The sequence below is a fragment of the Kogia breviceps genome, chromosome 5 (genome assembly GCF_026419965.1).
Source record: "Kogia breviceps isolate mKogBre1 chromosome 5, mKogBre1 haplotype 1, whole genome shotgun sequence".
In the NCBI taxonomy this organism is placed as follows: Eukaryota; Metazoa; Chordata; class Mammalia; order Artiodactyla; family Physeteridae; genus Kogia; species Kogia breviceps.
The window spans coordinates 134,824,085-134,851,035 of record NC_081314.1 but is presented as its reverse complement, the minus strand read 5'-3'; the positions used below and the strand labels follow the sequence as shown (position 1 = coordinate 134,851,035).

At 38.3% G+C, this 26,951-nt stretch overlaps 1 protein-coding gene across 8 annotated transcripts in view; it reads left to right on the top strand.

Annotated features, from left to right (window-relative positions):
* Positions 1-26,951, top strand: part of GRIK1 (glutamate ionotropic receptor kainate type subunit 1) — a 398,102-nt gene that overhangs the window by 230,125 nt on the left and 141,026 nt on the right. For all 8 annotated transcript variants that reach the window (XM_067034983.1, XM_059064715.2, XM_059064717.2 and 5 more), the window contains exon 2: positions 22,516-22,683. In XM_067034983.1, coding sequence (XP_066891084.1) covers positions 22,516-22,683 — 168 coding nt within the window. The remainder of the gene's footprint in view (positions 1-22,515; positions 22,684-26,951) is intronic.

Below are 26,951 nucleotides of genomic sequence, written 5' to 3'. Positions count from 1 at the left end.
TGCCATGAATTCAGAATCCTGTTGCAAGAGAATGATACATGCATAGATGTGATTTCTGTTGAATTGTCCATTTTCAATTTCAAAGCTCTTGGGGTAAAAAATGAAGATGCTGTATATCTTAGTCAGTGAGGGCTGCTAAGACAAACACCATAGACTGGTGGCTTAAACATCAAACATTTGTTTCTCACAGTTCTGGTGTCTGGGAAGTCCAATTCAAGATGATGGCAGATCTGGTGTCTGGTGAGGACAGGCTTCCTAGCTTGTAGACAACTATCTTCTCTCCTATCCTCACATGATAAAGATCTCTCTCTCCCCCTCTTCCTCTTCTTATAAAGACCCTGATTCCATTATGAGAACGCCACTCTAATGATCTAATTAGTTCCCAAAGTCCCCACCTCCAAACATCGTCACATTAAGGCTTCAACATATGAATTTGGGGGGAACACAAATATTCAGTCCATAGCATTCTGGCCTTGGTCCTTCCAAAATTCATCTCCTTCTCACATAAAAATGCATGCCTTTCATCCCAACAGCCCCAAAGTTCTTAACTTCTTCCAGCATTAGCTCTAAAATCTAGAGCCAAAATCGCATCTAAATTTCATCTAAATCAGATATTGGTGAAGCTCCAGGTAAAATTCTTTCCCAGCTACGAACTTGTGAAACCAAACAAGTTACATGCAAAATACAATGTTGGGACAGACATAAGACAGTTATGCCCATTCCAAAAGGGAGAAATCAGAAAGAAGAAGGAGGTGATGGGTCCCAAGCAAGTCTGAAGGCTAGCAAGGCAAACTCCAAGAGAACTTAAGGTTTGAGAATAATCCTCTTTGGCTCAATGCTCTGCCATTTGGACCCACTGGGGTAGCGAAATCAACCCACAGCTCACTGGAGTGCTCAGTGGCTCACTGTGGAGCCTGGGCCACTTACCAGCTTTTCCCAAGGAGGTCACACCCCACAGTTTCGCTGGGCAGCCCTGCTCCCAGATCTCCAAGTTGTTCCGTACCAAAAAAAGTTGGTTTTGAGTTTCAAAACTACTCCAGAAGGTAGGCACACATCTTATTTTTTCCCACCCTTTTTTGAGTGAACATGTGTGGTGCCTTTTCTAAGGTGAGGGATACAGAGTGAAAGGGATTGTTTCACATTAGCCTTATTTGTACCAACATCTATTCTTCCCAGCAGAGTATAAGTGTAAAAACCAAGACAGGGACCCATAGGCCCTGGCAAACCAAGCACAAATACACACATTCATTAAGAAAAAGTGTTTTTCAGAATGCAACCTATTTTGCTGTGTATAGGTTATATGATGCTATCCTTATCATTTTAAGTAGTATGAACATTCACACAGGAAGTCAGAGCCTGACTCAAAACAAAGACAACAAGAACAACAACAAAAACCCTCTTCCACTTTCTGACCTTTCCCTTTTGGTTGGACAATGTGTTCTAAATTATCATTTGCCATAACCTCAGCCTGAAAATGGTGGGTAAGATGGGCAAGAGTCTGGGGGTATACATTGATGATGACCTTTGACCCTCGTTCAAGCTTCCTATTGGTGATAAGACAGAGGCTGGTTCCTAACCATATTAAGAGGGTTCTGATTTTGATTCCAACATGTATATTGGGGGAGGAGGGATTTCCCTACACCACCAAGCTAATCTCTGATGCCAGCTGAGTGTCCTACAATTCAACTCAATTTTGACACCATCTAGCTAAAGATAGTGTCAGATTCCAGAGGTTAAGGGTTCAGTCATACAAGACTGCCCTTCACTTCAGATATACCCAGATTATCATCTGTGCTTCTGACTGACCAGCTGTAGGTTGGAGTTCCAATGACCCTCTCCTTGGCTTTGATTTATTTGCAACAGCAGGTCACAGAACTCAGAGAAGCATTTTACGTACTAGATTACTGGTTTGTTAAAAACAATATATTTCAGGGAAAGCCAGATGGAAGTGTTGCATAGGGCAAGGTACAAGGAAAGAGTGCGGAGCTTCCATGCCCTCTCCAGGCACCCCACTCTCCCCAAATCTCCATGTGTTCACCAACCCAGAAGCTTTCCTGACTGTGTTTTTTTTTTTTTGAGATTTTATAGAGGCTTCATTACAAAGGCAAGATTGATTAAATCATTAGCCATTGGAAATTGAACTCAATCTCCAGCCCCTCTCCCCTTCCCAGAAGTTGGGGGAGGGGGGACTGAAAGTTCCAACCTTCTAGTCATAATCGTTGGTTCTCCTAGCAACCAGCCTCCATCCTTAGATATTTTCCAAAAGCCACCTCATTAATATAATGAAAGACACCTTAATTGCTCTCAACACTTAAGAAATTTCAAGGGTTTTAGGAGTTTAGTGCCAGAAATGAGGTCAAAAACCAAATATATACTTCGTTTTTTTAAAATAAATTTCATTTATGTATTTGTTTGTTTATTTATTTACTTGTTTGTTTGTTTTGGCTGCATTGGGTCTTCATTGCTGCGTGAAGGCTTTCTCTAGTTGTTGCTACTCTTCGTTGCACTGCATGGGTTTCTCATTGTGGTAGCTTCTCCTGTTGTGGAGCACAAGCACTAGGTGCAGGCTTCAGTAGTTGTGGCACATGGGCTCAGTAGATGTGGCTCATGGGATCTAGAGTGCAGGCTCAGTAGTTGTGGTGCACGGGCTTAGCTGCTCCGTGGCATGTGGGATCTTCCTGGACCAGGGCTTGAACACGTGTCCCCTGCATTGGCAGGCGGATTCTTTTTTTTGAGCAGGCAGATTCTAACCATTGTACCACCAGGGAAGCCCTGTACTTCTTATTATAAATCACAATATCACATATATCAGTCAATCTATACGGACTGATTTATAATTTGTACTTAGTCTGATTCAGTTAACAGAAAACAGAAAATGTTTTTATATAATTCACATAATTAAAAATAGAAAAATAGTTTATGTAAAAAATACGAACAATACTTCTTAACTTTGGGTACATATGACGTGTGACGGTGGGTGGTGAAAGTGAACATGGAAAAGCCAGGCACATGGATTTTGAGGTTTATCACCCTCCTGCACTCCATCTGCCATGCTCCACTTCTCAGGAGTTCAGTTAAAAGGAAAAGAAAAAGAAAGCTGGGTCTTCATCTTCATTTGGTTCCTACCTTCATTTGAGGAACTCTCAAATTCCTGTTTTCTTCCCTCATGGACTGACTTGGCTGGGACAATTTTGAAAAAATATGATGGTTAAGGGTGGAAGGGGCCACTTAACTTCTCTCCCTTGAGCCTAAATTAGTTTGTTAGTTTTGCTTTTTCTAACCCTTCCATGGCCCATTGACTTTTTAAGAGAAGTCATGCTCCGCTCAGCTTAACTAATAGAAAGAGAGAGAAGCATTGATCTTAGGAAAAAACGGGAAGTGGGGAGTGGTGAAGGGAGAGAAAATGCAGAGAAGGAAGAGGAACAGAAGAAGGAAAAAAGTAGGGATTCCTCCTCTGGAAACCATGGAACCCAGGCCTCCAGAAGTTGTCTATATGGAGAACCCCAAAGACTTGAAATGTCTCATTGACAAGCTCACACCAACAAAACTAAAATAATAATAATAGTAGTAATAATAATACATGTGTCATTATGTATGTGTCCTTCTACTCCCCTGTCAGAGACACTGAAACTCAATTTTGTAAAACTGCAGCTATGGGAGGAGAGAGGAAGTGGCTAATGCTGAAAGAGTCTACTTCTGTGTGAGGTCTGACACTTGTTAATAGCTTTCTCCTGTTTCTATCATATTTTACTTTCTTGGCACTTCCCCAGTCTTGTATATATCTCACTTCACTATAGGTTTTTTTGTATTTGTCAGCAACCATCTCTAAAGAAAAAAAGGAGATAGTGGTATGGTGTTGAGCTAATGACACCATTTATAATGCTTGCTTGGTGAAGGAATGAAAAAAAATAACCCCCAAAATGACAAAACAGAGTCTACTTACACACCATCTAAGCACGTAACAAAAGCACTTAATATTCTCTTAAACCCAGGTATATCCAGCTTTATGTAAAAGACAACCCTATACCAAAGAAACAATTCTGAGGTGAGCAGGCAGTTCTACAATTGCCAAATCCCTTTTCTATCCTCATTATCCATGTGTAATAATACTTATTTCTGAGGCATGATTGAGTGTTCAGGGTACTTTCACTGTATTATATCATTTCCTTTATAGAGAAGTCCTCCAAGGTAATCAAGGCAGCAGTCTTAATTAATATTTAGAGATGAAGTACATCAGAAATAACCTGGTGAAATAAATATATTTATAATGAATCAAATAACTGAGTTTGTTAAAGACAAGGCTTTGTGATTTTGAATAATCTGGTCAAAATGTGTGACCTCTCTGTTTATCTTTTCATTTATAAAAACAGGAACACTACCTCCTACATGGATTATTATAAGGCTTAAATGAAATGTTAAGAGTGAAGGAGCTATTTCATAGTAACTTTCTTCCTGGTACTTAAATTTTTTCTCAAAGAGGAAGTAGGTGGACCAAGATTCAAAATTGAAAACTTCCAATTCCAATTCAGGTATTTGTTCTAGCCTGCCTTATACAGATTAATGGTGCTCACATCTGAGCCAGTGGTTAACTTTTCCCCTAAAGAGCTGCAGGCTGAACATCTTAAGATACTTAGATCTTCATAAGGATGGTGATTCTGAATACGACACAGTCCATCTTCATGAGGGTTCTCACCATGTTCTTGCAAAGATAGACAAATAAACAAATAATTGCTATTAAGTACTGTGGAAGCCCTAACATCAAACAGTTTCTGGTCTTAAGTAGGGGCTATTCCAATTGTGGGTCAGCTAGTTTGCGGCAGTAAAACACCATATGTCCATTTCTTCTGGTGAAAAAGTGTCTATTGTGTGAGCTTACCACTTCACTGTTGCACATCTACTAAAACTTCTGAGACAAACTGAAAGTCCCCCTACCCCAGGACCTACTTACCATTGTCTTAAAAAAGAAAAAGACAAAATCAAAGAGCAAAATTCTTCCTAAGGTTAATTTCAGAATAAATATCCAATATGATTCCATAGGAAATATTTACATGTTAACATAATATTCACCTCTGGCTTCTCAAAGAACAGAGAAATAATCTTCACATGCATCTCATCTCATCAGTCTATAAAAGCCAGAGACATTTCCAAAAGGAGTCAAAATAGTTGAATACAAACATCTTAGCTTTCGAAAACTAACACTAGTTGGTTATTTAAGAGGGGAAGTCAGTTTAGAAAGAAATTGTGGGAGCTTCAAGATGGTGGAAGAGTAAGACATGGAGATCACCTTCCTCCCCACAGATACATCAGAAATACATCTACACGTGGAACAGCTCCTACAGAACACCTCCTGAACGCTGGCAGAAGACCTCAGACTTCCCAAAAGGCAAGAAGCTCCCCACGTACCTGGGTAGGGCAAAAGAAAAAACAGAGACAAAAGAATAGGGATGGGACCTGCACCAGTGGGAGGGAGCTGTGAAGGAGGAAAGGTTTCCACACACTAGAAACACCTTCAAGGGCAGAGATGGGGGTGGCAGAGGAGGGTAGCTTCGGAGCCACAGAGGAGATCACAGCAACAGGTGTGTGGAGGGCAAAGCAGAGACATTCCCGCAGAGGATCACTGCCGACCGGCACTCACAAGCCCGAGAGGCTTGTCTGCTCACCCACTGGGCCGGGCAGGGCCTGGTAGCTAAGGCTCGGGCTTCGGTCAGATCCCAGGGAGAGGAGTGGGGTTGGCAGCGTGAACACAGCCTGAAGGGGGCTAGTGCGCCACAGCTAGCCAGGAGGGAGTCCGGGAAAAAGTCTGGAGTTGTGAAGAGGCAAGAGACCATTGTTTTGGGGTGCATGAGGAGAGGCGGTTCAGAGCACCACCTAAACGAGCTCCAGAGAAGAGCGCAAGCCACGGCTATCAGCGCAGACCCCAGAGACGGGCATGAGACGCTAAGGCTGCTGCTGCCACCACCAAGAAGCCTGGGTGCAAGCACAGGTCACTATCCACACCTCCCCTCCCAGGAGCCTGTGCAGCCCACCACTGCCAGGGTCCCGTGATCCAGGGACAACTTCCCCAGGAGAACGCATGGCATGCCTCAGGATGGTACAAAGTCATGCTTACCTCTGCTGCTGCAGGATCGCCCCACACTCCGTGATCCTCCCTCCCCCCATCCTGAGTGAGCCAGAGCCCCCGAATCAGCTGCTCCTTTAACCCCATCCTGTCTAAGTGAAGAACAGATGCCCTCAGGTGACCTACACGCAGAGGCACGGCCACATCCAAAGCTGAACCCTGGGAGCTGTGTGAACAAAGAAGAGAAAGGGAAATCTCTCCCAGCAGCTTCAGGAGCAGCAGATTAAATCTCCACAATCAACTTGATGTACCATGCATCTGTGGAATCCCTGAAGAGACAACGAATCATTTCAAATTAAGGAGGTGGACTTTGGGAGAAGCAATATATATATATATTTCACTTTTTCTCTTTTTGTGAGTGTGTATGTGTATACTTCTCTGTGTGATTTTGTCTGTATAGATTGCTTTTACTATTTGTCCTAGAGTTCTGTCTGTCCTTTTTTTTTTCTTTTCTTTTCTTCTTCGAGTATACTTTTTAGCACTTGCTATCATTGGTGGAATTGTTTTTTGGTTTGGTTGCTCTCTTCTTTATATCTTTCTTTCTTTTTTATTTTTTTTCTTTACTTAGAAAAAAATTTTTAATGATTATTTTTTATTTTAATAATTTTATTTTATTTTACTTTATTTTATTATATCTTCCTCTTTCTTTCTCTTTCTTTCTTTCTTATTTCTTTCTTTCTCTTTCCTTCCTTTTTTTCCCTTTTTTTCTGAGACATGTGGATGACAGGTTCTTGGTACTCCAGCCAAGTGTCAGGGCTGTGCCTCTGAGGTTAGAGAGCCAAGTTGATGACATTGGTCCACAAGAGACCTTCCAGCTCCACGTAATATCAAATGGGAAAAATCTCCCAGATATCTCCATCTCAATGCCAACACCCAGCTCCACTCAACGACCAGCAAGCTACAGTGCAGGACACCATATGCCAAACAAGTAGCAAAATAGGAACACAACCCCATCCATTAGCACAGAGGCTGCCCAAAATCATAATACGGTCACAGACACCCCAAAACACAGCACTAGACGTGGACCTGCACACCAGAAAGACAAGATCCAGCCTCATTCACCAGAACACAGGCACTAGTCCCCTCCAGCAGGAACCCTACACACCCCACTGAACCAACCTTAGGCCCAGAGGACAGACACCAAAAACAATGGGAACTACAAACCTGCAGGCTGTGAAAAGCAGACCTCAAACAGAGTAAGTTAAGCAAAATGAGAAGACAGAGAAACATACAGCAGAAGAAGGAGCAAGGCAAAAACCCACCAGATGTAACAAATGAAGAGGAAGTAGGCAGTTTACCTGAAAAAGAATTCAGAATAATGATAGTAAAGATGATCCAAAATCTTGGAAATAATAGTATGGAGAAAATACAAGAAACGTTTAACAAGGACCTAGAAGAACTAAAGAGCAAACAAACAGTGATGACCAACACAGTAAATGAAGTTAAAAATTATCTAGAAGACATCAATAGCAGAATAATTGAGGCAGAAGAATGGATAACTGACCTGGAAAATAAAATAGTGGAAATAACTACTGCAGAGCAGAATAAAGAAAAAAGAATGAAAAGAATTGAGGACAGTCTCAGAGACCTCTGGTACAACATTAAACGCACCAACATTCAAATTATAGGGGTCCCAGAGGAAGAAGAGAAAAAGAAAGGGAATGAAAAAATATTTGAAGAGATTATAGTTGAAAATTTCCCTAATATGGGAAAGGAAATAGTTAATCAAGTCCAGGAAGCACAGAGAGGCACATATAGGTTAAATCCAAGGAGAAACATGCCAAGACACATATTAATCAAACTATCAAAAATTACATACAAAGAAAAAATATTGAAAGCAGCAAGAGAAAAACAACAAATAACACACAAGGGAACCCCCATAAGGTTACCAGCAGAACTTTCAGCAGAAACTCTGCAATCCAGAAGGGAGTGACAGGACATATTTAAAGTGATGAGGGGGAAAACCTACAACCAAGATTACTCTACACAGCAAGAATCTCATTCATATTTGACAGAGATTAAAACCTTTACAGACAAGTAAGAGCTAAGAGAATTCAGAACCACCAAACCAGCTTTACAAAAAATGCTAAAGAAACTTCTTTAGTTAGGAAACACAGGAGAAAGAAAAGACCTACAATAACAAACCCAAAACAATTAATAAAATGGTAATAGGAACTTACATATTGATAAGTACCTTAAATGTAAATGGATTAATGCTCCAAACAAAAGACATAGACTGCCTGAATGGATACAAAAACAAGACCTGTATATGTGCTGTCTACAAGAGACCCACTTCAGACCTAGGGACACGTACAGACTGAAAGTGACGGGATGAAAAAGAAGTTCCATGCAAATGGAAATCAAAAGAAAGAGGGAGGAGCAATTCTCATATGAGTCAAAATAGACTTTAAAACAAAGACTATTACAAGAGACAAAGAAGGACACTACATAATGATGAAGGGATCAATCCACAAAGAAGATATAACAATTGTAAATATTTATGAATGCAACATAAGAACACCTCAAGGCATAAGGCAAGTACCAACAGCCATAAAAGGGGAAATCGAAAGTAACACAATCATACTAGGAGACTTAAACACCCCACTTTCACAAATGGACAGATCATCCAAAATGAAAATAAATAAGGAAACACAAACTTTAAATGATACATTAAAAAGGATGGAATTAATTCATATTTTTAGGACAATCCATCCAAAAACAACAGAATACACATTGTTCTCAAGTGCTCATGGAAGATTTTCCAGGATAGATCATATCTAGGTTCACAAATCAACCGTTGGTAAATTTAAGAAAATTGAAATCATATCAAGTATCTTTTCCGACCACAATGCTATGAGACTAGATATCAATTACAGGAAAAAAATTGTAAAAAATACAAACACATGAAGGCTAAACAAGACACTACTTAATAACCAAGAGATCAATGAAGAAATCAAAGAGGAAATAAAAAAAATACGTAGAAACAAATGACAATGAAAACACAATGAGCAAAAACCTATGGGATGCAGCAAAAGAAGTTCTAAGAGGGAAGTTTATAGCAATACAATCCTACCTCAAGAAACGAGAAAGATCTCAAATAAACAGCATAACCTTACACCTAAAGCAATTAGAGAAAGAAGAACCAAAAAACCCCAAAGTTAGCAGAAGGAAAGAAATCATAAAGATCAGATCACAAATAAACAACAAAGAAATGAAACAAACAACACCAAAGATCAATAAGACTAAAAGCTGGTTCTTTGAAAAGATAAACAAAATTGACATTAGCCAAACTCATCAAGAAAAAAAGGGAGAATCAATAGAATCAAATCAATAGAATTAGAAATGGAAAAGGAAAAGTAAATACTGATACTGCACAAATACAAAGGATCATGAGAGATTACTACAAAAAACTATATGCCAATAAAATAGACAACCTGGAAGAAATGGACAAATTCTCAGAAATGCACAACCTACCAAAACTGAATGAGGAAGAAATAGAAAATATGAACAGACCTATCACAAGCATTGAATTTCAAAACGTGGTTAAAAATCTTCCAACAAACAAAAGCCCAGGACCAGATGGCTTCACAGGCTAATTCTATCAAACATTTAGAGAAGAGCTAACACCTATCCTTCTCAAATTCTTCCAAATTATGGCAGAGGGAGGAACACACCCAAACTCATTCTACGAGGCCACTGGTTTTAATAACAAAACCAGACAAAGATGTCACAAGGAAAGAAAACTACAGGCCAATATCACTGATGAACATAGATGCAAAAATCCTCAAAAAAAACCACTAGCAAACAAAATCCAACAGCACATTAAAAGGATCATACACCACAATCAACTGAGGTTTATCCCAGGAATGCAAGGAGTCTTTAATATACATAAATCAATCAATGTGATACACTATATTAACAAATTAAAGGAGAAAAACCATGTGATCATCTCAATACATGCAGAGAAAGTTTTCAACAAAGTCAACACCCATTTATGATAAAAACCCTCAGGAAAGTAGGCAAAGAGGGAAGTTTCCTAAACATATTAAAGGCCATATATCATAGCCAACATCATCCTCAATGCTGCAAAAGTGAAAAAATTTCCACTAAAATCAGGAACAACACAAGGTTGCCCACTCTCACCACTATTATTCAACATAGTTTTAGAAGTTTTAGCCAAAGAAATTAGAGAAGAAAAAGAAATAAAAGGAATCCAAATGGAAAAGAAAAAGTAAAGCTGTCACTGCTTGCAGAAGACATGTAACTATACATAGAGAATCCTAAAGAGGCTACCAGAAAAATACTAGAGCTAATCAATGTATCTGGTAAAGTAGCAGGATACAAAATCAATGCACAGGAATCTCTTGCATTCCTATACACTAATGATGAAAATTCGGAAAGTGAAATTAAGAAAACACTCCCATTTACCATTGCAACAAAAAGAATAAAATATTGAGGAATAAACTTACCTACAGAGAAAGAAGACACTGGAGAAATAAATTAAAGATGATACAAACAGACGGAGAGATATACCATGTTCTTGGATTGGAAGAATCAACATTGTGAAAATGACTTTACTACCCAAAGCAATCTACAGATTCAATGCAATCCCTATCAAACTACCACTGGCATTTTACACAGAACTAGAACAAAAAACTTTGCAATTTGTATGGAAACACAAGAGACTGTGAATAGCCAAAACAATCTTGAGAAAGAAACAAAGCTGGAGGAATCAGGCTTTGTGACTTCAAACTACACTACAAAGCTACAGTAATCAAGACAGTATGGTCCTGGCACAAAAACAGAAATATAGATCAGTTGAACAGGATAGAAAGCCCAGAGGTAAACCCACATACACTTGGGCACCTTAATTTTGATAAAGGAGGCAAGAATATACAGTGGACAAAATACAGCCTCTTGAATAAATGGTGCTTGGATAACTGGACAGCTGCATATAAAAGAATGAAATTAGAACACTCCCTAACACCATACACAAAAATAAACTCAAAATAGATTAATGACCTAAATGTAAGGCCAGACACTAGAAAACTCTTTAGGGAACACATAGGCAGAACACTCTATGACATAAATGACAGCAAGATCATTTTTTACCCAGCTCCTAGATAAATGGAAATAAAAACAAAAATAAACAAATGGAACCTAATGAACCTTAAAACATTTAGCACAGCAAAGGAAACCAAAAACAAGACAAAAAGACAACTCTCAGAATAGGAGAATATATTTGCAAATGAAGCAACTAACAAAGGATTAATCTCAAAAATTTACAAGCAGCACATGCAGCTCAATATCAAAAAAAACAAACAACCCAATCCAAAAATGGGCAGAACACCTAAATAGATATTTCTCCAAAGAAGAAACACAGATTGCCAACAAACACATGAAAGAATGCTAAACATCTATAATCATTAGAGAAATGCAAATCAAAACTACAGTGAGATACCATCTCACACCAGTCAGAATGGCCATCCTCAAAAAATCAACAAAAAATAAATGCTGGGGAGGGTGTGGAGTAAAGGGAACCCTACTGCACTGTTGGTGGGAATGTAAATTGATACAGCTACTATGGAGAACAGTATGGAGGTTTCTTAAAATACAAAAAATAGAACTACCATATGACCCAGCAATCCCACTACTGGGCATATACCCAGGAAAAAAATATAATTCATAAAGAGGCATGTATGTACCACAATGTTCATTGTAGTTCTATTTGCAGTAGCCAGGACATGGAAGCAACCTAAGTGTCCATCAATAAATGAATGAGTAAAGAAGAAGTGGCACATATATACAATGGAATATTACTCAGCCACAAAAAGAAACGAAATTGGGTTACTTATATTGAGGTGGAAGGACCTAGAGTCTGTCATACCGAGTGAAGTAAGTCAGAAAGAGAAAAACCAATACCGTATGCTAACACGTATATATGGAATCCCAAAAAATAAATAAATAATGGTCATGAAGAACAAGGGGCAAGACGGGAATAAAGACACAGACCTACTAGAGAGTGGACTTGAGGATACGGGGAGGGGGAGGGGTAAGCTGGGACAAAGTGAGACAGTGGCATGGACATATATACACTACCAAACATAAAATAGATAGCTAGTGGGAAGCAGCCGCATAGCACAGGGAGATCACCTCGGTGCTTTGTGACCACTTGGAGGGGTGGGATAGGGAGGATGGGAGGGAGGGAGGTGCAAAAAGGAAGAGATATGGAGGCATATGTATATCTATAACTGATTCACTTTGTCATAAAGCAGAAACTAACACACCATTGTAAAGCAATTATACTTCAATAAAGATGTTTTAAATAAATAAATAAATAACCATTAAAAATGTTAGAATTTTGTATATATTTTGACCCAGCAATAAAAAATGTTAAAAAAGAAGGAAATTGCCCTTCCACCAAATAATTTTAACTTAAAAATTACAGATGAGTATTTATTTACTATTCTTTCAAGATAGGATCAAAGTAAATTTTCTGAATGAGAGTCTGCTATTTTGAGTTATTTTTCTTGGAAAGAATAATCAAAAATCATACCTGTGCCTGTGATGTTTGTGACTTTCTGTCTCATTTTTTTTATTGTTGTCTTTGTTTTTTTAACATCGTTACTGAAGTATAATTGCTTTACAATGGTGTGTTAGTTTCTGCTTTATAATGAAGTGAATCAGTTATACATATGCATATATCTCCATATCTCTTCCCTCTAGTGTCTCCCTCCCTCCCACCCTCCCTATCCCACCCCTCTAGGTGGTCACAAAGCACAGAGGTGATCTCCCTGTGCTATGCGGCTGCTTCCCACTAGCTAACTATTCTACTTTTGGTAGTGTATATATGTCCATGCCACTTTCTCACTTTCTCCCAGCTTACCCTTCCCCCTCCCCATATCCTCAAGTCCATTCTCTAGTAGGTATGTGTCCTTATTCCTGTCTTGCCCCTAGGTTCTTTATAACCTTTTTTTTTTTTTTTAGATTCCATATATACATGTTAGCATATGGTATTTGTTTTTCTCTTTCTGACTTACTTCACTCTGTATGAGAGACTCCAAGTCCATCCACCTCACTATAAATAACTCAATTTCATTTCTTTTTATGGCTGAGTAATATTCCATTGTATATATGTGCCACATCTTCTTTATCAATTCATCTCTTGATGGACACTTAGGTTGCTTCCATGTCCTGGCTATTGTAAATGGAGCTGCAATGAACATTGTAGTACATGACTCTTTTTGAACTATGGTTTTCTCAGGATATATGCCCAGTAGTGGGATTGTGGAGTCGTATGGTAGCTCTATTTTTAGTTTTTTAAGGAACCTCCATACTGTTATCCATAGGAGCTGTATCAATTTACATTCCCACCAACAGTGAAAGATGGTTTCCTTTTCTCCACAACCTCTCCAGCATTTATTACTTTTAGATTTTTTTGATGATGGCCATTCTGGCCAGTGTGAGGTGACATCTCATTGTACCTTTCATTTGCATTTCTCTAATGATTAATGAGGTTGAGCATTTTTTAATGTATTTGTTGGCAATCTGTATATCTTCTCTGCATAAATGTTTACTGAGGTCTTCTGCCCATTTTTGGATTGGGTTGTTTGTTTTATTGATATTGAGATTCATGAGCAGCTTTTAAATATTAGGGATTAATTCTTTGTCAGTTGCTTCATTTGCAAATATTTTCTCCCATTCTGAGGGTTGTCTTTTTGTCTTGTTTATGATTTAATTTGCTGTGCTAAAGCTTTTAAGTTTCATTAGGTCCCATTTGTTTATTTTTGTTTTTATTTCCATTTATCTAGGAGATATGTAAAAAAGGATCTTTCTGTCATTTATGTCATAGAGTGTTCTGCCTATGTGTTCCCTAAAGAGTTTTCTAGTGTCTGGCCTTACATTTAGGTTGTTAATCTATTTTGAGTTTATTTTGGTGTATGGTGTTAGGAAGTGTTCTAATTTCATTCTTTTATATGCAGCTGTCCAGTTATCCAAGCACCACTTATTCAAGAGGCTGTATTTTGTCCACTGTATATTCTTGCCTCTTTTATCAAAATTAAGTTGCCCATGTGTGCGTGAGTTTATCTCTGGGCTTTCTACCCTCTTCCATTGATCTATGTTTCTGTTTTTGTGCCAGTACCATACTGTCTAGATTACTGTAGCTTTGTAGTATCATCTGAAGTCAGGGAGCCTGATTCCTCCAGCTCCATTTTTCATTCTCATGATTGCTTTTGCTATTCGGGGTCTTTTGTGTTTCCATACAAATTGTGAAATTTTTTGTTCTAGTTCTGTGTAAAATGCCAGTGGTAATTTGATAGGGATTGCATTGAATCTGTAGATTACTTTGGGTAGTAGAGTCATTTTCACAATGTTGATTCCTCCAATCCAAGAACATGGTATATCTCTCCATCTATTTGTATCATGTTTAATTTATTTCTCCAGGGTCTTATAATTTTCTGCATACAGGTCTTCTGTCTCCATAGGTAAGTTTATTCCTCAATATTTTATTCTTTTTGTTGCAATGGTAAATGGGAGTGTTTTCTTAATTTCACTTTCCGAATTTTCATCATTAGTGTATAGGAATGCAAGAGATTCCTGTGCATTGATTTTGTATCCTGCTACTTTACCAGATACATTGATTAGCTCTAGTATTTTTCTGGTAGCCTCTTTAGGATTCTCTATGTATAGTTACATGTCTTCTGCAAGCAGTGACAGCTTTACTTTTTCTTTTCCATTTGGATTCCTTTTATTTCTTTTTCTTCTCTGATTTCTTTGGCTAAAACTTCTAAAACTATGTTGAATAATAGTGGTGAGAGTGGGCAACCTTGTGTTGTTCCTGATTTTAGTGGAAATTTTTTCACTTTTGCAGCATTGAGGATGATGTTGGCTATGATATACGGCCTTTAATATGTTTGGGAAACTTCCCTCTTTGCCTACTTTCCTGAGGGTTTTTATCATAAATGGGTGTTGACTTTGTTGAAAACTTTCTCTGCATGTATTGAGATGATCACATGGTTTTTCTCCTTTAATTTGTTAATATAGTGTATCACATTGATTGATTTATGTATATTAAAGACTCCTTGCATTCCTGGGATAAACCTCAGTTGATTGTGGTGTATGATCCTTTTAATGTGCTGTTGGATTTTGTTTGCTAGTGGTTTTTTTTGAGGATTTTTGCATCTATGTTCATCAGTGATATTGGCCTGTAGTTTTCTTTCCTTGTGACATCTTTGTCTGGTTTTGTTATTAAAACCAGTGGCCTCGTAGAATGAGTTTGGGTGTGTTCCTCCCTCTGCCATAATTTGGAAGAATTTGAGAAGGATAGGTGTTAGCTCTTCTCTAAATGTTTGATAGAATTAGCCTGTGAAGCCATCTGGTCCTGGGCTTTTGTTTGTTGGAAGATTTTTAACCACGTTTTGAAATTCAATGCTTGTGATAGGTCTGTTCATATTTTCTATTTCTTCCTCATTCAGTTTTGGTAGGTTGTGCATTTCTGAGAATTTGTCCATTTCTTCCAGGTTGTCTATTTTACTGGCATATAGTTTTTTGTAGTAATCTCTCATGATCCTTTGTATTTGTGCAGTATCAGTATTTACTTTTCCTTTTCCATTTCTAATTCTATTGATTTGATTCTATTGATTCTCCCTTTTTTTCTTGATGAGTTTGGCTAATGTCAATTTTGTTTATCTTTTCAAAGAACCAGCTTTTAGTCTTATTGATCTTTGGTGTCATTTGCTTCATTTCTTTGTCATTTTGCCGGGGACCAGCCCCAGCTGAACAGGTTTCACCCAAAGGGGAGACGGAGTCGGCGTGGACAGATCACAAGACACCTCAGAGGATGCAAGGATCTGACAAATTTAATATCATGATTCCAAAGCATTTATACTGTAAAATAATCTCATTTTCAATCTTAACAACAATATTCCCATGCCAAAAGGTCCCTTACATAAACCAAAAAACAAAAGTAGTTTACATCAGCAGGTTAAACAAGTTAAGTAATTTTCTTGTTGTCTCCATTCTCTTTCGTCTCTTGTGTACATTCACAAAAGGTCAGGAACTCTGTCTGCGGTTTCCTCATTTTTCTCAGAAGATTAAGGTGTTTTTGTACCTGCACATTCTGCTCAAAACATGTTAAAAACAATAATATCAAGCCATAAACTTAAACATGTTAAAAACAATAATACAACATTTCATCCACAGATTTTCTAACCCTATTATTATAATCAAAACAATGTACATCATTATTTATACTTCTAGGAGGCCATGGGGGCGGACATTGTACCGTAAACTTATTGAATATACCCACTGTTGCACAAAACTTCCTCGTCACCATAGCCAGGTATTTCCCAAGATATTTACAACTCTCCTGGGGAGCTTCTGTTAAGCTTCTGACAGCTTTATTTTTGACACATCATTTCTTAATATAGGATTTTCTAAACAATAGCATCAGCACTTTCTATGTAACTCCTGTTTTTGACTCATTACTTCATTTCTACACCTACACACAGAAACATTAGCAAGCATTGTTCCGTCTTAAGATCTTTTCGCGCAAACAGGATGTTTAGGTCTAGAAAGCTAATTATTCTTTTCTACTTCAGCTAACATCATATATTGGCCAGTATTCTCAGTACCTTGTTCAAAACACATTGTGGGAAAATACAATTCTATTTTCTACGTAAGGCAATCAATTTTAACTTTCATAGTTACATATAATTCATTCGTAAAATATTTACAGTAAAGTCCTTCCGCTTCTCTCTTTTTCCTCCAATATACCGGAGAGGGGGCATGCCACATAATCTACCATTTGGGGGCATCCTGTACATAATACCCCACTATTTGCTTCCCTTCTATATCCCTTATTCCTTCTATGGGCCATAACTCATCTAATTCTTCCTTTAAACTTCTACTCCTAAATTGAAACACTCCTTTGTTGCCTGACCAAGGGACTTTTTTCCAAAGTAAATTATTTACAGTAGGTATAGCTACTGTTGTGGTTACAGGGGTTGCTGTGGTCTCGTACCGAGGGGGATTTGCTTTGTAATACTTCCATCTTCTTGGCCTAAACCCTCCAGAAACCCCCTCAGTTTTTAGCAAGAATTTTCCTAGAATCAGAAGAGATGCTTTCCGCCGCCCACCAGGAGAGGAGCTTTGCTTCCTCATGCCATAACTTCTCGCCGAGCTTTGCTCAGGCAATAGTTGGCAATGCTGGACGGCTTCCGGCATCATTTATTTGTGAACTGATCTTTATGATTTCTTTCCATCTGCTAACTTTGGGGTTTTTTGGTTTTTCTTTCTCTAATTGCTTTAGGTGTAAGGTTAGGTTGTTTATTTGAGATGTTTCTTCATTCTTAAGGTAGTATTGTATTGCTATAAACTTCCCTCTAGAACTGCTTTTGCTACATCCCATAGGTTTTGGGTCATCCTGTTCCCATCGTCATTTGTTTATAGATATTTTTTCATTTCCTCTTTGATTTCTTCAGGGATGTCTCAGTTAATAAGTATTGTATTGTTTAGCCTCCATGTGTTTTTATTTTTTACAGATTTTTTCCTGTAATTGATATCTAGTCTCATAGCATTGTGGTTGGAAAAGATACTAGATACGATTTCCGTTTTCTTAAATTTACCAAGGCTTGATTTGTGACCCAAGAAAAGATCTATCCTGGAGAATGTTCCATGAGCACTTGAGAAGAATGTTTAGTCTGTTGTTTTTGGATGGAATGTCCTATAAATATCAATTAAGTCCATCTTGTTTAATGTATCATTTAAAGCTTGTGTTTCCTTATTTATTTTCATTTTGGATGATCTGTCCATTTGTGAAAGTGGGGTGTTTAAGTCTCCTAGTATGATTGTGTTACTTTCGATTTCCCCTTTTATGGCTGTTCATTCTTGCCTTATGTCTTGAAGTGCTCCTATGTTGGGTTCATAAATATTTACAATTGTTATATCTTCTTCATGGATTGATCCCTTGATCATTATGTAGTGTCCTTCTTTGTCTCTTGTAATAGTCTTTGTTTTAAAGTCTATTTTGTCTGATATGAGAATTGCTACTCTTGCTTTACTTGAATTCCATTTACATGGAACATCTCTTTCCATCCCATCACTTTCAGTCTGTATGTGTTCCTAGGTCTGAAGTGGGTCTCTTGTAGACAGCATATGTACAGGTCTTGTTTTTCTATCTATTCAGCCAGTCTATGTCTTTTGTCTGGAGCATTTAATCCATTTACATTTAAGGTAATTATCGATATGTATGTTCCTATTACCATTTTATTAATTGTTTTGGGTTTGTTATTGTAGGTCTTTTCCTTCTCTTGTGTTTCCTGCCTAGAAAAGTTTCTTTAGCATTTGTTGTAAAGCTTGTTTGGTGGTGCTGAATTCTCTTAGCTTTTGCTTGTCTGTAAAGGTTTTAATTTCTCCATCAAATCTGTATGAGATCTTTGCTGGGTAGAGTAATCTTGGTTGTAGTTTTTTCCCCTTCATCACTATAATATGTCCTTCCACTCCCTTCTGCTTGCAGAGTTTCTGCTGAAAGTTCAGCTGTTAACCTTATGGGGATTCCCTTATATGTTATTTGTTGTTTTTCCCTTGCTGCTTTTAATAGTTTTTCTTTGTGTTTAATTTTTGTTAGTTTGATTAATATGTATCTTGGCATGTTTCTCCTTGGATTTATCTTGTATGTGCCTCTCTGTGCTTCCTGGACTTGATTAACTATTTCCTTTCCCATATTAGGGAAGTTTTCAACTATAATCTCTTCAAATATTTTCTCAGTCCCTTTCTTTTTCTCTTCTTCTTCTGGGACTGCTATAGTTCAAATGTTGATGAGTTTAATGTTGTCCAAGAGGTCTCTGAGACTGTCTACAATTCTTTTCATTCTTTTTTCTTTATTCTTCTCTGCAGTAATTATTTCCCCTCTTTTTCCTTCCATGTCACTTATCTGTTCTTCTGCCTCAGTTATTCTGCTATTGATGTCTTCTAGAGAATTTTTAATTTCATTTATTGTGTTGTTCATCATTGTTTGTTTCTTCTTTAGTTCTTCTAGGTCCTTTTTAAACATTTATTGTATTTTCTCCATTCTATTTCCAAGATTTTGGATCATCTTTGCTATCATTATTCTGAATTCTTTTTCAGGTAGACTGCCTATTTCCTCTTCATTTGTTATGTCTGGTAGGTTTTTACCTTGCTCCTTCATCTGCTATGTTTTTCACTGTCTTCTCATTTTGTTTCGCTTACTGTGTTTGTTGTCTCCTTTTCACAGGCTGCAGGTTCATAGTTCCCATTGTTTTTGATGTCTGTCCCCAGTGCCTTTGGTTGGTTCAGTGGTTTGTGTAGGCTTCCTGGTGGAGGGGACTAGTGCCTGTGTTCTGGTGGAAGAGGGTGTATCTTGTCTTTCTGGTGGGCAGGTCCACATCTGGTGGTGTGTCTTGGGGTGTCTGTGGCCTTATTATGATTTTAGGCAGCCTCTCTGCTAATGGATGTGGTTGTGTTCCTGTCTTGCTAGTTGTTTGGCATAGGGTGTCCTGCACTGTAGCTTGCTGGTCTTTGAGTGGAACTGGGTCTTGGCGTTGAGATGGAGATCTCTGGGAGATTTTAGCCATTTGATATTACATGGAGATGGGAGGTATCTTGTGGGCCAGTGTCCTGAACTTTACTCTCCCACCTCAGAAGCATTGCCCTGACTCTTGGCTGGTGCACCAAGAGCCTCTCATCCACACGACTTAGATAAAAGGGAGAAAAGAATAAAAGAAAGGAAGAAAATAAAATTTAAGGAAAGTTAGTAAAGTAAAAATAATTCTTTAAAATTTTTAACGTAATAAAAAAAGAAGAAAAAATTAGAGAACAACTAAACCAAAAAAACAAATCCACAAATGATAACAACTGCTAAAAACTATACAAGAAAAAACAGCAAAAAAAATGGACAGACAGAACCCTAGAACAAATGGTAAAAGCAAAGCTATACATACAAAATCACAAATAGAAGCATACACATAAACACTCACAGGAAGAGAAAAAGGGAAAAAAAAAAAATATATATATATATATATATATATATATATCGTTGCTCCCAAAGTCCACCTCCTCAATTTGGGATGATTCATTGCCTATTCAGGTATTCCACAGATGCAGGGTACATCAAGTTGATTGTGGATATTTAATCCGCTGCTCCTGAGGCTGCTGGGAGAGATTTCCCTCTCTCTTCTTTGTTGGCACAGCTCCTGGGGTTCAGCTTTGGATTTGGCCCCGCCTCTGCATGTAGGTCATCTGACGCCGTCTGTTCCTGCCCAGACAGGATGGGGTTAAAGGAGCAGCTGATTCGGGGGCTCTGGCTCACTCAGGCTTGGGGGAGGGAGGGCTACAGAGTGCGGGGCGAGCCTGTGGCAGCACAGACCAGCGTGATGTTGCACTGGCCTTAGGAGCGCAGTGTGTTCTCCCAGGGAAGTTGTCCCTGGATCACGGGACCCCAGCAGTGGTGGGCTGCACAGGCTCCCGGGAGGGGTGGTGTGGAGAGTGACCTGTGCTCGCACACAGGCTTCTTGGTGGCGGCAGCAGCGGCCTTAGCGTCTCACACCCGTCTCTGGGGTCCGCGCTGATAGCTGCAGCTCGCGCCCGTCTCTGGAACTCCTTTAAGCAGCACTCTTAATCCCCTCTCCTCACGCACCAGGAAACAGAGTCAAGAAAATGTCTCTTGCCTCTTCGGCAGGTCCCGACCTTTTCCAAGACTCCCTCCCAGCTAGCTGTGGTGCACTAGCCCCTTTAGGTTGTGTTCACGCAGCCAACCCCAGTCCTCTCCCTGGGATCCGACCTCCGAAGTCCAAGCCTCAGCTTCTAGCCCCCGCCCGCCCCGTTGGGGGAGCAGACAAGCCTCTCGGGCTGCTGAGTGCTGGTTGGCAATGACCCTCTGTGCGGGAATCTCTCCGCTTTGCCCTCCGTACCCCTGTTGCTGCGCTCTTCTCCATGGCTCTGAAGCTTCCCCCCCATCACACCCCCATCTCCACCCACGAAGGGGCTTCCTAGTGTGTGGGAACCTTTCCTCCTTCACAGCTCCTATCCCAGGGTGCAGGTCCCGTCCCTATTCTTTTGTCTCTGTCTTTTCTTTTTTCTTTTGCCCTACCCAGGTACGTGGGGAGTTTCTTGTCTTTTGGGAAATCTGAGGTCTTCTGCCAGCATTCAGTAGGTGTTCTGTAGGAGCTGTTCCACATGTAGATGTATTTCTGATGTATTTGTGGAGAGGAAGGTGATCTCCACGTCTTACTCTTCTTCCATCTTGAAGCTCCCTTGTCTTGTTTTTTTGAGTGGAGGGAAAACTTGAAGCACTCGCAAACCAATCTAACATACAAGTTTGCTAAAAACCTACAACTGGCCTTTGGTAAGGAATTACTCAGTGGTGATAGTAGATAAAAGTAATCTACTAGTTATAAGTATTCAGCATTCTATGGACACCAATTCATATGTTTTTTTCAAATAAAATGAGGTTTATTGGTCAATCAAGGAGTAAGCTAAGCGGAGGCCAGCTATGAACCTCTACTGTATGTTCTGTGTCTGTTGATAATCCCAGGACAGCCCTTAAAGAACATTAAGAATGTGCAGTTAATAATACTTAAATTGCCTCTGTCAACAACAAAGCCAGAGCTGAATTCTCTGATGAAGCTTTAAGTGCTGATATTTTGTATTGTTGCTTGTGATGAGGTCCTCATTTTTAAGATATCAGAGGCTTAATGCATGTGTTTGTTGAGTGGGGGAATTTATTTCTCCAGAGATAAGATACAGGTTTGCTTTGGGGCAGGACCAGTTTCTCAAAACAAAACAAAACAAATGAAAAACATAGTTTTTTGAATCTGCCTATGCACTTTGGAAAGTTCTAGCGTATGACCCCAGCATTCTGAGCCACAAAGAAGAAGAGAGATTTTCATTTTGAAAAAAATGCCTATATGACTCATTTTGACTCCATTGAACTCTGCACGATGCTTCTGGAGTCTAGAGTGTCTGCTTCTGAATAGCAGGAGTTTCATTCTAAGGAAGGATGATTCTACCAGGATACAACTCAAATTGTGCTTAGATCAACCACAGAGTGGTTCATGTCCAAACTGTGGAAAATCATCCTCCACCATATTATCAGTCATACTTTACATGGTACTAAATATTTAGAGTTCATTCACCGTCTGATAGGTATTACACAGTCCAGCATTGGATTTGAAATCTTAAGCACACATATGAAATCTTATCTGCATCTGACATATGCTGATACACTTAACTTTTAACACTGGGTTTGGGATCTGTTCTGACCATTCCTGCTTTTATTCTTTTGGGCCTTTTGTTTGTATCATTTATATTCTTCTTTTTTAAAAATGCACATGAATAATGTAACTAATGCTTCTCATGCATCTCTTTTGCTTCTGCAGGAGGAATTTTTGAAACTGTGGAAAATGAACCTGTTAATGTTGAAGAATTAGCGTTCAAGTTTGCAGTCACCAGCGTTAACAGAAATCGAACCCTGATGCCTAACACCACATTAACCTATGACATTCAGAAAATTAACCTTTTTGATAGTTTTGAAGCCTCACGGAGAGGTAACTATTTTCACACTTTTAAAAGCTTCTTTGGGTGATATGTCTGCTCTATAAGTCAGCTTCTTTTTGCTACCTGCCCTTTTTCAAAGTGGACATCTCTGTGCAAATCGCTTTGCAGGGAATCTCGGTGCAAGATGTTACTGTCCAGCACAATCTGAACCATCCTAATGGATGTTGCCCAGCTCTGTTTTCTGGGCCTTTCCGATTAGCTTAGCCTTCAGTGCCCTCCACTCTATGATTAACTGGTGCAGCTGTGAATGGAAAATGTCAAGCTTGATCTGTTTTTCCTTCCTGAGGCTGAGATACCACCATGAAATTGTACAGTGCAGTCAAATAAAACTTTGTGGAAGGTCATACACATGGAGCATGTGGAAATGCCCACAACACACAGAATTCACAACCTGAATCTTAACAGGCTGTGAGCTACTGGGTTTACCTACCATCCTCTCAAATAATTTTTTAACCCCTTTCCACAAGATCATAGAAATGTGAAGATTATAAATATTGAATCATTATGTTGTACACCTGAAGTGTTATAATGTTATATGTTGATTATACCTCAATTTTTAAAAAGGAAAAATTAAGAAAAAAATTAATGGAACAGTACAAGCAATCAATCAAGCAAGGAAGCGAGGGACTTGGGGTCAAAGAAAATTAAACCTAGGAGAACAATCTCCACATTTGATTCCCTTTTGCATCTGAACAGAAGACAAGTTCCTAAAAAGTAATCTAATTTGTACAGAGGCTGCAAAGTTTGTCTCATGGAAAGAGTCATTGGAAGGGTGGGGCTTGTTTACACATCCTTCAGACACTTCCAAGACAACTCTTTGAAGCCACGTTTGACATACTTGAAGGCTGGCCTCTAACTAGGGAGTTGTTGGACCTCCATACAGGAGTTTGTGTGGATACATCACCCCAGAATAGGAGCGGCTCCTTCTCTCCTAGAGGAAAGCTTTGCCCATCAAACACACACAAGTAAATGAAATACAGTGAATGCCATGTTCATGCTGATTTCTAAGTAACTAAATATTGGTTGTTTCCACATAGAATTAACCCAGTTTGGATTGCAGGATGTGTTCACCTAGTAGACTCTTCTGCAAGATTCTTAGTGTCCTTTACACATAAAATATGAAACTTGTTCTCCTGGGAGCACAGATGAAAACGGAATAGTATAATGATTTTTTTTTTTAACTCTATAGCATGATCTTAGTATATGAATATTTTCTTTTCAAAGATGGATGGAGTTGTAGGTACTATACAGGTCAGAGTTGTCTATGACAAATTATAAAACATTACGTTTATACAGCACTTTAAAGTTTACAAGGCATCTTCACATAAATTATCTCTATGCATTAGATCTCTATCTTCCTCTTTCCGTATCTCCCTTTCTCTGTCTCTGTCTGTCTCTGTTTCTCTCTCTCACACACACACTCACACAAAACATTGCTGAATAAATACCCAGAAAGCCAACCACATTTAAAATCCAAAGCGTTTTTGTGACCTGAAGTACCTGCCATACTTGTAAATTAAACACCCCCAAAACTTCTTAAAACTGGTAATTTGCTGGCAAACAGAATTCAAAAGGATTGATTTTTTGTCAAGTAATATTAGCATTCCAGAGCTAAATATTAGCAGGAATCTCAATCCACCACCTACGCTAGATGAAATAATAGTTCATATACTTACATGCCCTCATTTTTTCTTGCTAACCAATGAAAGCACATCCAGAAAATGAGCTTCTGAGGACAGTTTTCACTTCTAGCACTTAATACAGAAAAATTATGTCCTCATACTTCATGTGATAATTCAGTACTGAAGAGCACAGTGTCAGAAAGTTCCTTGTGAACATTTGCTGTCCCACAGATATTTTAAATATGGCTCTCAAATATTACTTATTAATTTTTCTCTCTAAATCAAGTCAGATAATTTTGACAGCCATATAATATTTCTACTTATTTTTATTTGTGTGATGGCATTATAAAAATTGACAATTTCATTTATAAATTTTGTTATTATTTAATTCAAATATTCAACTATTGTTTCTTGGCAGTTCCAAATCCCTTTAAACTAGAATTAACATATAAATTTGAAATGTTTTTACATTTATATTTAATGCCAGCATAAATTTATGCCAGCATCAAATGAGTAGGCACTATTTTACATTGTTACAGAAGATAATCTGTCCCAATATTTCTGGAAGGGAATTTGATTTATATGTATCAAGTGACTTAAAAATATCAATACCCTTTAATTACAGATTTCAATCTACTGAAAGAAAATAATGTAAAATTTAGAGAAAAATATAAGAACTAAGATAAGTGCTTATAATATTACTTATAATAACCAAAAATTAGAAGAAGCTTAAATATTCAGTATCACAGGACTAGTTAAATAAGTAATGACATACTCATAGATTAGGCTATTCTATGACACTAAAAATATACTTTTGAAGAATTTGTGATGACTTAGGGGAAAGGGTGTGCTTTTAGCATTAAATTTAGTGTTAAATACAGAAAGCAGTGTATCAAACTGTATCTATATCATGTTCAATTTTTTTTGCATCATTCTTATTTATTGCTGGAAAATATCCTTCCTTTTTAACAGTATAAGTGGAAATAATTAAGTGTCGAATAGGTTTGCCCCATATATATATATATTTTAATCTTTATTTTATTTTTATTTTTTTTATCATCTTTATTGGAGTATCACTGTTTTACAATGGTGTGTTAGTTTCTGCTTTACAACAAAGTGAATCAGTTATACATATACATTTGTTCTCATATCTCTTTCCTCTTGTATCATCCTCCCTCCCGCCCTCCCTATCCCACCCCTCTAGGTGGTCACAAAGCACAGAGGTGATCTCGCTGTGCTATGCGGCAGCTTCCCACTAGCTATCTAATTTACATTTGGTAGTGTATATATGTCCATGCCACTCTCTCACTTCATCACAGCTTACCATTCCCCCTCCCCATATCCTCAAGTCCATGCTCTAGTAGGTCTGTGTTTTATTCCTGTCCTACCACTAATCTCTTCATGACATTTTTTTCTTAGATTCCATATATATATGCGTTAGCATATGGTATTTGTTTTTCTCCTTCTGACTTACTTCACTCTATGGCAGACTCCAGGTATATCCACCTCACTACAAATAACTCAGTTTCATTTCTTTTTATGGCTGAGTAATATTCCAGTGTATATATGTGCCACATCTTCTTTATCCATTCATCTGTTGATGGACACTTAGGTTGCTTCCATGTCCTGGCTATTGTAAATAGAGCTGCAAATGTTCAATTTTTTAATAAATTAGAACACCAAAGTATGAATAGATATTATCCCAATGTTGGAATTTCAGCACCTTTTTTCTTCCTTACACTTTTCAATATTCTAAATTATCTCAATGTGTGTATATAATCTTATAATGCAAATGATAAATAAATGTTAAAAATGAATTTTTATGTACATATCTACTTGATTTTGTTTGGCTACATGTTGGCTGATATTGAAATAGAAAGAAGCCTGTCCTTGAGCTGGGTCCCTGGGCTCTAGTAAGTTCTGCCATTGTCAAGTGGCCCTGACTCACTTCATTGCCTGTGACATCAGTGGGTTGGAGAAAATGTCTTCTAAGATCCCTTTAAGCTATGCTAATCTATTATTCTATAATTAATTAGCTATCAGTATCACTTAACATTCTTTAGCAATTTTTCAATACCCTGGACCTCCTTTCTGAGTTTTGGGAAGGACTGGAACTAAAGTACTCTGCAGCCACCCAGAGAGTCTTCTGAATTCTCTGACCCATTAATATCTTCATTGCCACATTGCCAGATGACAGAATTTGATATATATGACATTCACTTGGCAAATGGCTTAAAGAATAGCTCTGAGTGCTTCTGGGTAACGCCACACCAAGCAAGAGATTTAGACTCCATCTGATTAAAAGTAATGAAGTGAGGACTTCCCCGGCAGTCCAGGGGTTAAGACTCAGTGCTTCCAATGCAGGGGCTGGGGATTCGATCCCTAGTCGGGGAACTAAGATCCTACATGCCGCGTGGCGTGACCAAATTAAAAAGAAAAAAAAAAGTAATGAAGTGAGACCAACAACTCACTTTTGTTTGCAGGGAGTTGGCCTTGTGATGTATTGCTAATCATTTCTCCATTTACATCTCTAATATTTAGTATCTCAGGGATATTGGAAGTTGGATGAAGCATATTTCCTCAGCATACAGATGGAGAGTGGATAATAGTTTCCAATAGCGAAAATAAGGAGGAAC